The sequence below is a fragment of the Coffea eugenioides genome, chromosome 2, assembly GCF_003713205.1.
Source record: "Coffea eugenioides isolate CCC68of chromosome 2, Ceug_1.0, whole genome shotgun sequence".
Classification (NCBI taxonomy): Eukaryota; Viridiplantae; Streptophyta; class Magnoliopsida; order Gentianales; family Rubiaceae; genus Coffea; species Coffea eugenioides.
This window is the reverse complement of record NC_040036.1, coordinates 77,166,025-77,181,286: the sequence shown is the minus strand read 5'-3', so window position 1 is coordinate 77,181,286 and position 15,262 is coordinate 77,166,025. Positions and strand designations below refer to the sequence as shown.

General features: G+C 34.4%; 1 protein-coding gene across 1 annotated transcript; it reads left to right on the top strand.

Annotated features, from left to right (window-relative positions):
* The first annotated feature begins 1,754 nt into the window (after nucleotides 1-1,754).
* LOC113760894 (polygalacturonate 4-alpha-galacturonosyltransferase) lies at nucleotides 1,755-8,129 on the top strand. The gene is made up of 10 exons (XM_027303643.1): nucleotides 1,755-2,280; nucleotides 4,043-4,077; nucleotides 4,157-4,216; nucleotides 4,314-4,451; nucleotides 4,600-4,666; nucleotides 4,756-4,802; nucleotides 4,989-5,323; nucleotides 5,404-5,761; nucleotides 6,170-6,757; nucleotides 7,322-8,129. The coding sequence occupies exons 1-10, from the start codon at nucleotides 2,118-2,120 to the stop codon at nucleotides 7,595-7,597; spliced, it is 2,067 nt and encodes a 688-aa protein (XP_027159444.1). The 5' UTR covers nucleotides 1,755-2,117; the 3' UTR covers nucleotides 7,598-8,129.
* Nucleotides 8,130-15,262: the final 7,133 nt, after the last annotated feature.

Sequence of the window (15,262 nt, the reverse complement as noted above, 5' to 3'; positions counted from 1 at the left end):
AATTTATTGGATTTAGATCTTAACGAGTCAAAAGCGTTTGATAACAAAAGGAGAAAACTTTCTGGCAAGCCTTTAAACTATTCACTTTGTATAGTTTTGACCCCTCAATTATAAATTATTACAAATAAGTCCTTGAACAAAAAAATGCTTAATTTAAGGATTTTCGTTAATTTTGGGGTTAAATGTAACGGAATTTGGGGCAAAAATCAACCCACGATTTGATTAAACACCGACTATATTGAGTCAACTAATAACATGGAGTTCAATTTTTGTTCTCTTCTATCGTCTTCCACCTTCTTTAACCCTCATATGATGAAATAATTAGTCAATGAGGCCTTTTTAGGCTCTTTTCCTGGGTTGATTTATTTGTTTGGTTAGTTTTGCCCCTAACTTTGTCACCTTTAATGGCCAAAATTGATGGAAGTCTTTAAACTAATTTTCTTTTTTGGTTCAACAACTTATTTGCGACAATTTATAGTTAAGGAGCCAAAATCGTACAAAGGCAATAGTATAGGGGTTGTCGAGAAAGTTTCCTCTAACAATAAATGATCATATAAATTAAATAAATGACACTGAATTTCTAAACAAAACTTACCCAAAAAAAATAAGTGATAAATTATTTGCTTATCACTTAACGCGATGCATACTCAAGTGTATCAAATTTAGTATTCAACAATTCAATAATTTAATGGATTCAGTTTTCAGATTTCATATTTCATATTTTTCGAATTTTAATTTTATCAAATGCACCCTAAGTAGCATTGAATTTCCTAAACAAAACATATTCCAAAAAATAAGTGATAAACTATTCACTTATCATTTAATGTAAAACATGCTCAAATATTAAAATTTTAATACTTAACAATTCATTAACATAATATATTCAAATTTCAAATTTCATAATTTTATCAAATGCGCCTCGACAAAAAGAAAGTTATTTGAAATAATTTTTGTAGCACTTTTTGTGATGTGATGTATGTGAGATAAAAAGTAATTGGGAATATAAAAAGGTGGATTGGGAAATGTGTTTATGATGCAAGCGAAATATTATTTGAGATAAATTTGCAATCCAAACACACTCTATACATACCGGATAGAAAAAATGTTAAAGATACTTAGGGCAAACCTTCAAATAACTACTTGTATTAAACTAACACCATTTTGTTATACTACGCAAAGCGAAATCACTAAAGAGTAGCTATAGAGTGGATGATCTTGGTTTTCATCTTCATCACTTAATTCACTTAGTCCTAGATTGCATTTTTCTAGATTTTTTTGTAGAAAAATTACTGTAACAATTTGATGTATGTGAGGTAAAAAAGTGATAAGAAAATGTATGCATGAAAAACGTAGCAATTTGTCCACGGAAAATGACTGTCCAAACACAGCAACTTTTCTAAATATGTGAGGCATACCAATTTCCAAACCCAGTATATGTACTTCCGGAAAACATTAAAAGTAGTCAAGTACAATTCAAATAAAATTAGTTTGTGCTGTAATTATGAATAATCAAAGTGAAGTAGGATAAACAAAGATTAAGAAATCAATAAAGTGATGTCTTTGAGAATGGATGACATTTATCACACAACTCTCCGTACATTTTCTTTTTCGCTTTTTTTTTTTCACTCACAGTAATAGACACTACCATGACGAGTGTGTCGGCGCCCCTTCGCGACGTCGTATTATGTAATATTTCCAAATTAAGGAGTAGGACGCACTGGAAAAGAAACGTTGAAAAGGGCAAACAAAAAAAAAAATAAAAAAAATCGAAGTCCCATCCTCCGACGAATCTGAGATCGTTCTTCTTCTTGTTCTTCTGTTTCTTGGTCTTACGTAATCTTTTACAGTTCCAGTCTTCTTCTACTATTTCTGTTTCCCGCAAAAACCCACCGAATTTATTCGTTTGTTTTCCCATAAAAGTTCCTCAATTTTTTTTTCTCATCTTACTAAATCAAGATACGTATAAATCAATCAATCTGCAGCTTTTTATACATATAGGAATGTGTAATGAAGGAATGTGATTTTTAACTGGGGCGAGGGTTTTGTTGTATTAGGTTATCAATCTTATGGTTTTCATTGTTATTTGAGGAAGATTGGGAGGAGTGCGGAAATAGTAAATGGGGACTAATAAAAGGGGAATAACGGTGGCCGGGAAGAGCAGCAAAGGCGGTGGCTATGGATCTCGGCTCCCCGGGGCCGCAATCCTCATTTTTTGCTTAGTTGTCTCTCCCTCCTTCCTCTTCTTGGTTGGCCGCGGAATCTTTTATACCAGCTCAACCGGTCAGTTTTTATACTTTCTTTATCTCATACTATTTTTTTCTTTTATTTTCTTTTTTTTTTTTAGAAAAAATGTGTTAGGGTAATGCAATTTGTACAACGACATCTAGGTGTGTATTTTTGGTTATGGAGGAATCCGGTGCATATGCGCAATTGGTAGTTTATGACATGATGTTGTAGGAATTGTGTTGGATCTTGGTATTTAAATGTTGGAATTGCGGGTGATTCTATTCATTCGAGAGCAGAAGTATTTATCTATTCACTTGATAGATCGTGGTTTATGTGACAGAGGTGTTGGGCTTGACTTCTTTTCAGATACTGATTTTTTTTTGGATGTTTTTCTGAAATGGAAACAGATTAAGTTCAATGGTGTAAGCAGGAAATAAAGAAATCAGAAGTAATTAGTCCAAATTCCTATCTAAGTTGAACCAAAGAAGTGTGTAATTAAAGGCTTTTGGATTCTCAGGAGGAGTGGTAATAATTACTTCAACGTTACTAACTCAGGTTGTCCTGTGTCCGCGTCCTATATTTTTTGGTGATATATTTTTGTGTGAAGATTGAAGTAACATACTTATTTAGAGATCTTCTAATTCAAACCAATTCTTCATCGGTGACTAAAACACTTTAAAAGGATATTTCACTGGAAATGTTTTGGGCAGAGATAGAATGTGCCTGTAGTAGAGTTGGATGAAGGAAGAGCAGCTTGGGGGTTTCTTAGATTAATTTTAGTGGGCATATTAGACTTAAGAAAGAAGACATAAAAGGTTGACTGTTAAGGTAGATAGAAAGATTAATGGTCTATTGTTGCCTTTTCAATTGTTCATTTAATTGGGATTGCACTGATGTACATCGTTGTTACCAGTAAAGCGGTTAAACACAATGTCATTTTGAATGTTTTTGTTGGTGGTTTCATGATGCAAGGTCAATTTTATGAGAAACCAAAATTCATTGAGAACTTATTTTGATGCTTTTCTCTTTACATTAGTGTTGTAAGGAGATATTGAGTTTAATCACTTTTCTCAAGTACTCAATTGATCCACAAATGTTTTTTAGCTTTTCTTGGCCCTTTTGACATATTGGTATTTGTCTACTTATGCAATGAGAAAGAGGAATAGTTTATTATTCGTCTCATCCAACATTCTAGTTTCCTTAGCCTAATTATCGGGGTTTTACATATATTTGCAGTGTCAGATATTAAAAGGAGACAACACTTCTGTGGCATGCTAATAGTCATATAGTGAAGTCAATATTTCCAGTATATGACGAAAAGTATAAAATGTGGTGTCATATAAAACTTACACTAAAAGATAGCAAGTTGAATTTGGTGAAATGCTAAGTTGCAAGGACTTTATTGAATTGCCTTTTGATGTAAAAATTCAGTAAATGCATTACCACTACATTTTCACGAAACTCATTGTAGAACATTAATACTCCCTTTCCAGTAACCGGTGCCGTAGTTAGTGACTGAGATGGAGTTGGTGTGAAGTTCCAAAATAAGCTAAACTATGAGTGGAGTTTGTTTTTGCAGTGAAATTTGATGAAACCTGATCTATATTTATGTACAAAATATGCACATCATTAAAATTAATTGATTGCATGTATTCTAATTAGATTGTATATGGGGTTTATTACTAATGTTGGTCTTTATTGAGAGTCTGAGACAGTTTATTCCTTTTGAATTAAGAGCATCTGTCTGCATCTCCGTTGTGCTGAGTTTCTGCTGCTTGTTGCCTCAATTGAACAAGCTAATTTTCTTTTTCTGCAGATCAAGACAAAATCTCAACTAGTTCTAGAAATCAGGTATCTTTCATCTCCAGATGCTTTTTACACTGATTCTAGGATGTGTATCTTCTGATGACTACAAGGTTCCTTTCTGCAGGATCTTGATTGGAGAGAGAGGCTGGCATTGCAACATGTTAAATCTCTACTTACAAGAGAGGCACATACTTAATTCATGATACTTACCCTATTTGCTTTGGTTTTTTGTAATCTTAAGTTAAATATTGTCTGATATATTTTTCAACCACATATTTTAGGTGATGGACGTCATTAAAGCCAACACAAATGATTTAGGGCCGCTAAGTCTTGATTCTTTCAGGAAAACCAACCTGTCTGCATCATGGAAATTCGTTGGACAAGAAACTCCTGCTGAGAATAGTGCTTTGTCTTTTGAGGTCAGGATGAAAGATTTGTTTTCACGTAGACTGACTTCTTATTCCCATCTTTGATTATTTTTTATTAACAAATCACTTAGACGTATATTGTGATTAATTTTTACTTATATTCTGATTCATTTTTTTTGGATATGTGATTGTTCTCCAGAACAATCAAAGAGGTGCGGCTATTAAACATGATATTTCTAGAAATAAGGTTGATGCCTCTTTAGAAGGTATGGCTTTTCTGGATACTTTCTGGCTTCATAGTTGCTTGTTTGCAATTGTATTGACTTCACTGTCAACATATGCTTGTCTGATGCAGAGGATCGATCTCAAGTTATTGATGCACCTGCTAAAGTAGCAAGAAGGGTGAGTTTACGGTTTCATATATATTCTGCTTTTGATGATTTATAGCAGGGTGGTGCCAGCTTGTGACTGTTGACTTTGCGGAATATCCAGCGTTGAACTACATTCTTCTTCTGTTGATTTAACCTTTTCTCTATTCCCTTAAGATTCAGCCTTCAAGTCTTACTTCGCATTTTAATCATTCTGCAGCAACTGAGACAGAAACGGCGTGAAAAACGTGCTGCTGACTTGGTAAAACAAGATGAAGAAGTAACTGTGAAGCTTGAAAATGCAGCCATAGAACGGTCAAAGTCTGTTGACTCTGCAGTGTTGGGCAAATACAGTATTTGGAGGAAAGAGAATGAGAATGAGAATGCTGATTCGACTGTTCGCTTGATGCGTGACCAAATGATTATGGCTAGGGTGTACATAAGTCTTGCAACGATGAAGGACAAGCCGGACTTGGGCCGAGAGCTACAAAATCGGCTCAAAGAAAGTCAGCGTGCATTAGGAGAGGCTACCACTGATTCCGATCTTCACCATAGGTACTTTGTGCTATCATGTTGTCTGCTTCCTGCCCTATCCAGTATATTGATTATTCTAGTGTTTATGTCATGTGAAACAGTGCAACTGAAAAGATCAAAGCTATGGGCCAAGTGCTATCAAAAGCTAGAGAACAACTGTATGATTGTAAGCTAGTGACTGGGAAGCTTAGAGCAATGCTACAATCTGCAGATGAACAAGTCCGCAGTTTGAAGAAGCAGAGCACCTTTCTAAGCCAGTTGGCTGCCAAGACCATTCCAAATGGAATCCACTGCTTGTCACTGCGGTTAACAATTGATTATCATATGCTTTCACCAGAAAAAAGGATCTTCCCTAGAAGCGAGAATCTAGAAAATCCAAACCTTTACCATTATGCCCTCTTCTCTGATAATGTTCTTGCTGCCTCAGTTGTTGTTAACTCAACCATCATGAATGCTAAGGTGCCTGTGCTTCTTTTTAATAGAACTTTATACTATTGTTCCAACTTGAATATAGTAGCAAGAAATTGTGAAAATACTGTTTCGTTCTGTTTTGTGCTTTCTTTTTTGAGGCATCGAAAATTTTAACCACTACTACAATAGAGCATAATGCTAATTAAGTATGTAATGGAATGCTCAATAGGCATTAGGCATGGTGGCCCATTTTCTGATTTGTGAAGTTGGGGTTTGTTTAAGTGAGATATTTTGTATTGTTTCAGTTGTCATTATTTGATACTGTTTGAAATTGGTCATGGTCATCAAAGATGTGGGTTGAACAGAACTATACTTTTCAGCTGGGTGTATGCTTGCAAGTCTAGTTTTGATCTGCAACTTTGAAGATCTCTAATATGCTGTTGCTTTAAATTGCAGGAACCTGAGAAACATGTTTTTCATCTGGTGACTGACAAATTAAACTTTGGAGCAATGAATATGTGGTTTTTGTTGAACCCTCCAGGAAAAGCTACTATCCATGTTGAAAATGTTGATGAGTTTAAGTGGCTTAACTCATCTTATTGTCCAGTTCTACGGCAGCTTGAGTCTGCTGCCATGAAGGAGTACTATTTTAAGGCAGCTCATCCCACCACACTTTCTGCTGGGTCTTCTAACCTGAAGTATAGAAATCCCAAGTACCTTTCAATGCTTAACCATCTCAGGTTTTATCTCCCCAAAGTGTACCCTAAATTGGATAAAATCCTGTTTCTTGATGATGATATTGTTGTTCAGAAAGACCTGACGGGACTATGGTCAGTGGATCTGCATGGGAAAGTTAATGGTGCTGTTGAAACCTGTGGTGAAAGCTTTCATCGTTTTGACAAGTATCTGAACTTTTCAAATCCTCATATCGCTCGAAATTTTGATCCTAATGCTTGTGGTTGGGCATATGGAATGAACATTTTCGATCTTAAGGCATGGAAGAAAAAGGATATTACGGGTATATACCATAAATGGCAGAATATGGTAAGTCCTTTGAAACTTCCATGGCTATGTTTATTTTCTTTTGGTATACATAAGCTTGCTTGAGCGAATTTGTGACACATTTATGTGACATACTTTCTTTGTTTACCTAGCTAATTTTTTGTGTTGGTTTTTTGTGGCAAAACATTTTCATGTCATCACTTAGAAAGGTGATTGTCTTTTAGACCTTAAATATTTATACTATCATAGATGCTAATATGTGCTGCGCAACGGGCAAGTGTGCCTAAGCTGGTTGCTGGGGACACGCTTGCTTGAGGCGCTATAAGGTGTGCCATAGGCCTGGGCCTTGTGCCATAGGCCTGTGCATATGGGTCAGTTGTGTGTGCAGATAGGTTGCTTGATCGACTGATTCCCCTGATTTTGGTCACGGTTTCCAACGTGTTAGTTCTTTGTACTTAATTTATAATTAGTCTTGTTGAGTTGTGATCAAGATATGATAAAATTATATATAATGCCTGCCAATGACCTAGCTGTGGAGTAGGATAGTAAGTTAGGATTTTCAAGTGCTCTGAACTTTTTTATTCTTCTTCTCTGCCATGCTCTCAGAATGAAGACAGGGTTCTGTGGAAACTGGGTACTTTACCTCCTGGACTGATCACTTTTTATGGGCTTACTCATCCGCTTGAGAAGTCTTGGCATGTGCTTGGCCTGGGTTACAACCCAAGTGTTGATCGTTCCGAAATTGATGGTGCAGCTGTCATACACTATAATGGAAACATGAAACCATGGCTTGAGTTGGCAATGACTAAGTACCGTTCATACTGGACCAAGTACATCAAGTTCGATCATCCTTACCTTCGCAACTGCAAGTTAAGTGAGTGAAGAACAATGAATTCAATGGTAAAGCCATTATTTCCTCGTCTCCCTGATGAGCAATGGACTATTCATATAATTCTTGGTAGTCCTTTTGGAAAGGAAGGCGGTTGATACGGTGGCATGCACCTATTGCCCATCCCCGCATTGTTTGTTCTCGTGCGTGATTCAATTTGATTTGTTAGTATAGTCCCCCAGGATTAGGGGATTATATCTGGGGCCTCATCCGCCTGTAAGCTGTGACTGAGCTTCCGGACCTGCTACTTGTGATCTGGGTGATTGTAAACCTCATTGTTTTTAGGATTTAATTTTTAGTATTCTTTGGACGACCAACCATATGTTTGTAGAGATAAACGAATTAGGTTGTCTTTGTTAACCAGTTTAAGCTGTATGCACACTTTGTTCAACCAATTGTAACTTGTCAGCAAACGTCCTCGTTGGCCTTCTCAGAAAAGTGAGGGGAAAAAATGGTGAAAAGCTGTTTGTTTATTGTGGTTAGACTACCAAATAAATGCATTTGCCGGATCTCCTTCCAAATAAATTTCTTTTGCCTTCGTATTTTTGGGTGGGAATTGTTTTGGCCAACGCTGCTGTTGCTAGGATCTTGAAAAATACGGTTGTAACTGATTGTTTTAGTGATAATAATTTGTGAGAAATGACCAACGCTTTGGACTAAATGGCTCAATCCTTCCTCCATGCTTCCAATCTTTCAGTTGGTGTTTGGTTGCAATGCAAATTGAAGGCGTTTGATTGGCAGGAAATTTATAAGGCCCATCGCACAAAATTTTGCAGAGTGCAGGAAATTTATGAGGTCAATTACATTAAATTTTCTAAAAGTGCTGCTTTTTCCAATGTTGTTAAACTCGATTGGATAGCGACAGCTAAATTATTGGATCAGGGGTCTACCGATCGGATCGGTCAGACCGTTTTCAAAAATTTGCTGAAGTTAGCATGATATTATAATTATTTTATATTTTTAAAGGTTTCAGAAATATTGAAATTAAGTTCTTGGTTATATTTGAATCAATCATGAAAAATGTTCCAAAAATATTAGACTTGCAATCAAATATATACTTAATAAGTATATATAAAAATGTAATTCATGGTTAAAATATGTTCATTCTCCAAAACTACTTGAAAAACTAAATTAAAATAAATTAATACAAGTTGGAATCACTGATGCTAACTTAATGAGATTATAGGGATGAAATCATCTTGATCTAGAGATTATTTATGAAAGCGAGTGATTTTGGTATTTACACTACTAATGGGTGACGTTTTCTTATTCCTATTAATAAATGAAAATATTACAATTTAACTAACTCAAATTATATTTGGGGAAAAGAAGAAAGAAAAGTTTGAGAATCGGGTCAACCAGTCGAATCGGATCACTGATTTAGTCGATTTTTGATGATTTTAACTGGTTTTTGACCAAAAAGATTTTATATTACAAACCAACTCGAAAAGAAACGGTTGGACCGGCCGATCTGGTCCGAATCCAATAGCAATACCTTTTTCCCTGTCACAGTTGTCTTGCACATATATAGGAATCTGCATCATAGGAAAGTTTCAACTTATTGAATATTATTATAACCCTTTCTCTTCTTAACTATTTCTTCCGTTCTAAACTTCTATATAAGTTAGAACACCCTTGAACATAGAATTGAAAATTTTGCTTGTTAAAACATTCAAAAAAAAATAATCAAGTTAGACGTTTTGTTGAGTCTATAGACATTAGTAATTTTTTTTCCTTTCTACATATTGTGCTCCCTTTGTATGTAAACAATTCTTCTAATATGTAAAAGGTGTTTTTACATGCAAATAAAAAGAAGTTCAGTATACAATTAATTTTCTGTTAACTAACATTGCTAACCAATTATGTTTCCATTGCTTTTTAGTTGAACAAACACAAGAATTCCTAATTTCTTGCATTGTTTTTTTGTTAACCAAATACATGTAGGAAAATTAGTTTCCTTGGGTCCACTTCATTTTACCTTTTTCACGACACATTTTCTTGATGCGCACAAACAAGCGGAACATCCACCATATTTCTCCACCATAAGCAGTACAAATACCATCATTTAATCAAGTCTTTTCAAATAGAAACATAATGGATGCACTAATGAAAATGTCAACTCATAATATATGTGCAAAATGATAGTCAAGTCAGACGTTGAAAATGGGCATATTGGACCAGGGAACAAATAATTGTAAGACCCCCAAACTCACAATGTATAACCTCACCCATTCATCTGACGTTGTAAAACTAACATACTAATCTAGACTACAAATGATCTGAAATAACCACTTGTTGCCCTCTCTTCATGAAATACTGAAAGGACATGGTTATAGAGGGCTTGTGCTTACAGGAACATAATTGACAATCTGAATTTGTATGGATTAGAGTACTTTGCATATCCCTATATCAACAAGGTGCACAGAAGTAAGCAATGTATGCGTATATATACGAGTAGATGAAGGCCTAGAACAGTTCTGGAAGAACATTTGATTGTTGAATGATAGAATGACAGTTTGCATAGTAGAATTGTCACTGAGCAGGCTAGAGGCCAAAGATATTTAATTAAGCATCATTGCTTCATAGAGTTGGTCTGTATATCCGTTTGATTGAGACGATTATATTGTCTTCTATAGTCAAGTCTTGTAGAACATGTTGAGTTGAAAGTCAATACATGCATAACCACACTGGGGGTATTTTTTTTTTGGGGGTGTGGGATTAGGTGGGGGTGGTAAGTAAGACGAGCTTCTGCCATCCTCTTTGCTCGGATGTGATGTGACTCTGTCACTTCACTGATTCCAATTCGCTTAATCTATATTGCAGGAAACAGCCTTTTTCTACCCACCATCGTCTGTGCTACCACCTTTTTCCTCAGCTGCACCATTCTGGAGCCAAAAAATGTGATTCAGATTACCTTTGCCTCCCAGTTTCTTTAAGGCCTAAATTCTCCACCATTCTCAAAAGTGTTTCTGTTTCCTTCAGAATGCTCAAAATGATACCCATAGTTTAATACTAGTAACTTTGGTTTTTAAGGCAAGACATCCTCCACCATATAACTATTCATTGGAGGAATCAACTAATCAATTTCTTCTTTATTGTCTTCAACAGAATCACTACTCACCCACCTGATTGGTTGTTTCAAGTTTGAACAGGGGGATCTGATCAGGTTTTCTTGTTTTAATAATGCAAAAGCAGCCACTTTGCTGCTACGTTCATCATGCAAACATGGGTATATCACAAACTATTATTTGCTTTTCAATGTATTGTGTACGAAAGTACATGTTTTAAGTAAACTAGAATTTAGTTTAAGCACGTCATCCTTTAGAAAGTTTATAGATTAAAATACTGAATGTAAGCAATACTACTGATTCCTAACGTAGATTGTTTTCCAAGGGTCTGAAGTTATTGGACGGGCAGATGGTCAATTGGTACTTTCCAATAGTCTCTACCCATGAAATAAGTAAGGAAGTACCTTACATAGATCTGATCCGTTATAAACTTTCCCTGAACTGATCCACTGAAGTTTTTGATGTTATAACTGTGCCACAAAAAGGAGATGGTCTGAGATTCGGGAGAGCCTTCATACATATGGTCGTACTCATGGTTCTGCTCAGTGACCGTATTATTATGGAGGAATATCCCCATTATTAGAGGAGCATGCACGGTTCTGCAAGTACTGCTTGATAATTCACTTCGACTGCTCGATGAAGATATTGGTTATCTCTATTCTGATTTAGAGATGGAAGTCCAAATCCTTTAACATAATATCAGAACTAGTCACATGACTCGGACTCTTCCGTGCATTGGCTAGACTTTACAGATTTCTATACTGACAATGCTTTGATTTACTTGTTTTTCCTTAGCTCATTGGATTCCCTCTTCTCATTCTGCATTAATTAATTAATAAAGATCTTGAACCTCTCTTTTCACTACCAGTTAGTTTGGAAATTGCTGCTCTATTCATTACCACATCCTCGTCCCGTGGCCAGTTCCCCTGTTTATTACGGTTTTTTTCCAAAATTATCAAATCAGGGGGACACTTTTTTATCACTTATTTTTTTTTAATACTTATTAGGGTTAATCACAAGAAGTCCCTTAAGGTTTGGTGTCTTTTGTAGTTTACTCCTCAACGTTTTTTTTGTCTCACTTTATCCCTTCTGTTAGTCCATCTCAGCAAATGGACCGTTAAAACATTATAGTTGATGAAACTAAACCCTATTTTAATTGTTAAAATTTCTAACAAAGATGACACTATGCATGTTCTATAAAGAAGCGATCCCAAGAAGTTTTCTAATATGTCTTGAACATTCATCATGTCCAAAAAATTTTCTCCTGCATCCACAACATTATATTCATACATACATACATTTTTACATATATATATATGTATATATCCCAGATTTCTTCAAATTCATTTCCTTACTCTTCCTCTAGATGTTGTTCATCACACCATACAGAAAAACCAACCTAAGAAACCTGTAGATGTAATAAAATAGCACCCTTGAGAAGATTTTGGACACTGAAAGATCCTAGAAGGAGATTTCTTGGATATTCAAATTATAAGATTTGATTTTTATGATAAACTTATTATATTTTATATTTTTTAGAAAAATAATTTGAAATACGAATTTTTTTTATTTTATCTAGACTTCAAATGGATAGAGTCGGAAATTTGCGTAAAAGAAGAGAAATATGTGCTATATTCGACTCGAACCTATGGCATTTATTTCTGTTCATTATTTTTTTAAAGGTAGCATTGTCCTTTTGATATCAACCGTCAACACCGTTACTAAATATATAATTGCTTTGATTAGTACTAGTCAATGAGATAAAGTGAGAAAAAGAAAATGCTAGAAGATAAACTATAAAATACACCAAACTTTAGGAGGACCTCTTGTGATTAACCCTACTTATTATTCCTTGAAGGTACTTCTCAAATTCACAGCAGGTGACCACTACTTTTGGTTTTGGTATCTTTTCTGTAGCCCCAGTTGATTCCACATTGAGAGAAATGTTTGACATGAACATGAATGATATATAAGTTCACGGTTGATGGACTACTAATAATTTGAGTAAATTACTATAGTTACACATTCAAGGTTGGGGCTTTACAGTTAGTAATATCCCTATAGACATTTATAACAACATACATAGAGGAGTAACAAGCATGCCCTATAATTCTAATTTTAGGATACTGTTTCTTTAAGTCTTTTTTATCTTGTTTTTACCAATGAGCTGCATATCAACTTGTCCATCACAGGTAGTTTTTGCTAGCTTTTATTACCCTTTCACGCATATCATAGTGTCTAGCTTGTCATGGTTTAAATCTAGAGTTTTTTTTTTTTAATAAATTTTTTATTTTTAGACTCTTATACCTAGCAAGCTTATTTATTTCAGTGTCAATTCTTATTAATTTGACCGCATCTCCTAAATGAATTTTGCTTAGTTCATTTTTTTGAACAGTCAAAAGTTTGTGTTTGTTCATCTTCCATTATACATATCAATTAATAATGTCTTTTTCAGAAGATTTAAAGTTAACTTCATACACAATCTCAAAACTTTCTGTTTGTTCATGTTTTACCATACATATAAATTTAATGTCATTTTCAGATGAAGAAATGGAGTTCACTTCAGACACAATGCATCATATCCTTCTATTTCTTTTCCAAGACGTATTTTTAATTCTTGTTTTTCAAGGAATTTTATTACTGTAGGATATTAATTAGGTGCTATATGACCATTTTCATTACAAAACAAGCAAGTTCAATTTCTTATAGAATTGTTTCTTGATCTTCGTAGCATATTATTTCTTTTCTTCTATTTTTGAATCCCAAAATACTTTTTCTTTTTTTCTTTTATAAGGGTCTCGTCCTATTTCTCATGCTTTATTAAGTACTTTATCACAACTTGAATGTGAAAGTTAATTATTATTGATATTTTTATGTGTTTTTCTTGGCAAACACTACTGTTCTTTTATTATTCTATACAAAAAGGTTGTTCTAGTCTTTAATAAGTTTTCTGTATTTTGGTTCTTTTTAAGATAGTTTGGTTATTACCTTTCACAAATTTCTCCCCATGGATTGTATTAAAAGGTTTATAGAAGAACTGTTTTATCTAACGAATCATATCTTTTAACCTTAATAGAATTTCATAGAATCAGCATATATACTAATATCAAATAATTTGTGTTTACTTAGTGCTAATTTTATTTGCTTGTTGCGTACAATCATCTATTACCGTATTATATTCTTTAGAATAAATATATTAGTTGCAACATTACACTTATTTACTTCCTTCTTCTGTAGCGGGATAACTATAGAGACAGACGTTTCTTCTTCTTTTTATTCTAACTTCATTTAAAATTTTGTCGTCATTTTCAGAATCTAAGTCTGAACTCAAAAGCCTAGTTGCACATAATTAAATATTTGAACAGCGCTTGATATTATTTGATTCTCCCATGAAAATATCTCTCCTCACCACCTAGAGCCCTCCCTGCTAATGTCCCCACGCCCCTCTCTCTCTTTCCCACTAACTCATCTTCCTATCTCTAGTGTTTTGAAAACTGAACCGGATTAGCCGGTTCGACTAGTTGAACCATGAATCGGTCATGCCTCGGTCCAATTCAATGACTAATTCAAAGAATTAATTGAACTGATCAAATTCGATCAAGAATCGGTTAAACCAGTAAAAATTGGGAGGTTCAACCAATTCTTATTAAATTCTTATTTTCTAAAATAAATATTTTAGTTTTATTCAAAATTTTTAATGCTAAGATAAATTTAAAAAATTATTAAACCTTTGAACCGGAGTTGAATCGGTTGAACCGATTGAATCGCGAACCGAAAGGTTTTTGGATTCACTCTCCAGTTTGAGTTTAAAAACATTACTTATCTCCTTCTTTTTCCTATCCCATTTGCCGTCCCCTTTTCTTTTCCTCTTATTATTTTCGTTCGCTTCTTTCTCTTTTCCTCCTTACCATGCTCTACCATCCTCTTTTACTCACCAGCCACTTCTTTTTTCTCTTTTCCTCTTCACCGCCCACCCTCTAATATGAAATCAAATATGAAATTTTTCTTGGAGTTGGATTGTTAATCAAACTATTAGTTAAAAAAATTTCTTCACAATTAATGGGATCCATTTTAGTTTCAATGATATTTGTTTTTTCTTGATAGTTCATTCTAAGTTCATAAAAGTTTTGTGGGCTATTGATGTGAAAATGCTTGAAATTTGACATGGACTGTCTTTGTTTTTATCCAATATAATGTAAAGGATGTAGCGAGGTGGGTAGTAGAAGGGAAAGATGTGGAAGGAAAGATATGGAGGAAGGGCGTGACGGGTATGCAAAGGAGCAAGGTGGTAAAATAAGGGAGAGAAAAAAAGAGAAGAAGGACAAAGGGCGTTTTTTAGAAAGATCAGGCGTTTTATGTATTTTGGACAAATACTAATATATTTTTCTAAAAAATCTACACTAATGAGTTGCAGTAAATTTTAGACAAATACCCAAAAAACACACCATCCAAACAGAATCATAATTATATTTTTGAAATACATTTTTATGTTATTAAAAGATGCTTGTATTTAATTTAAATACTTACTAGGTTTATTGATATCTAGACCTCCAGTGCTCCATTATCTATTTATATGTTTAAAAATCTTTT

Bases quoted from the DNA above. Each gene is read 5' to 3' on its own strand.
- LOC113760894 (XM_027303643.1), top strand. From the start codon at position 2,118: ATGGGGACTAATAAAAGGGGAATAACGGTGGCCGGGAAGAGCAGCAAA. The intron at 4,803-4,988 runs GTGAGTTTACGG...ATCATTCTGCAG, and splicing joins CTGCTAAAGTAGCAAGAAGG to CAACTGAGACAGAAACGGCG. The intron at 5,762-6,169 runs GTGCCTGTGCTT...TTTAAATTGCAG, and splicing joins CAACCATCATGAATGCTAAG to GAACCTGAGAAACATGTTTT.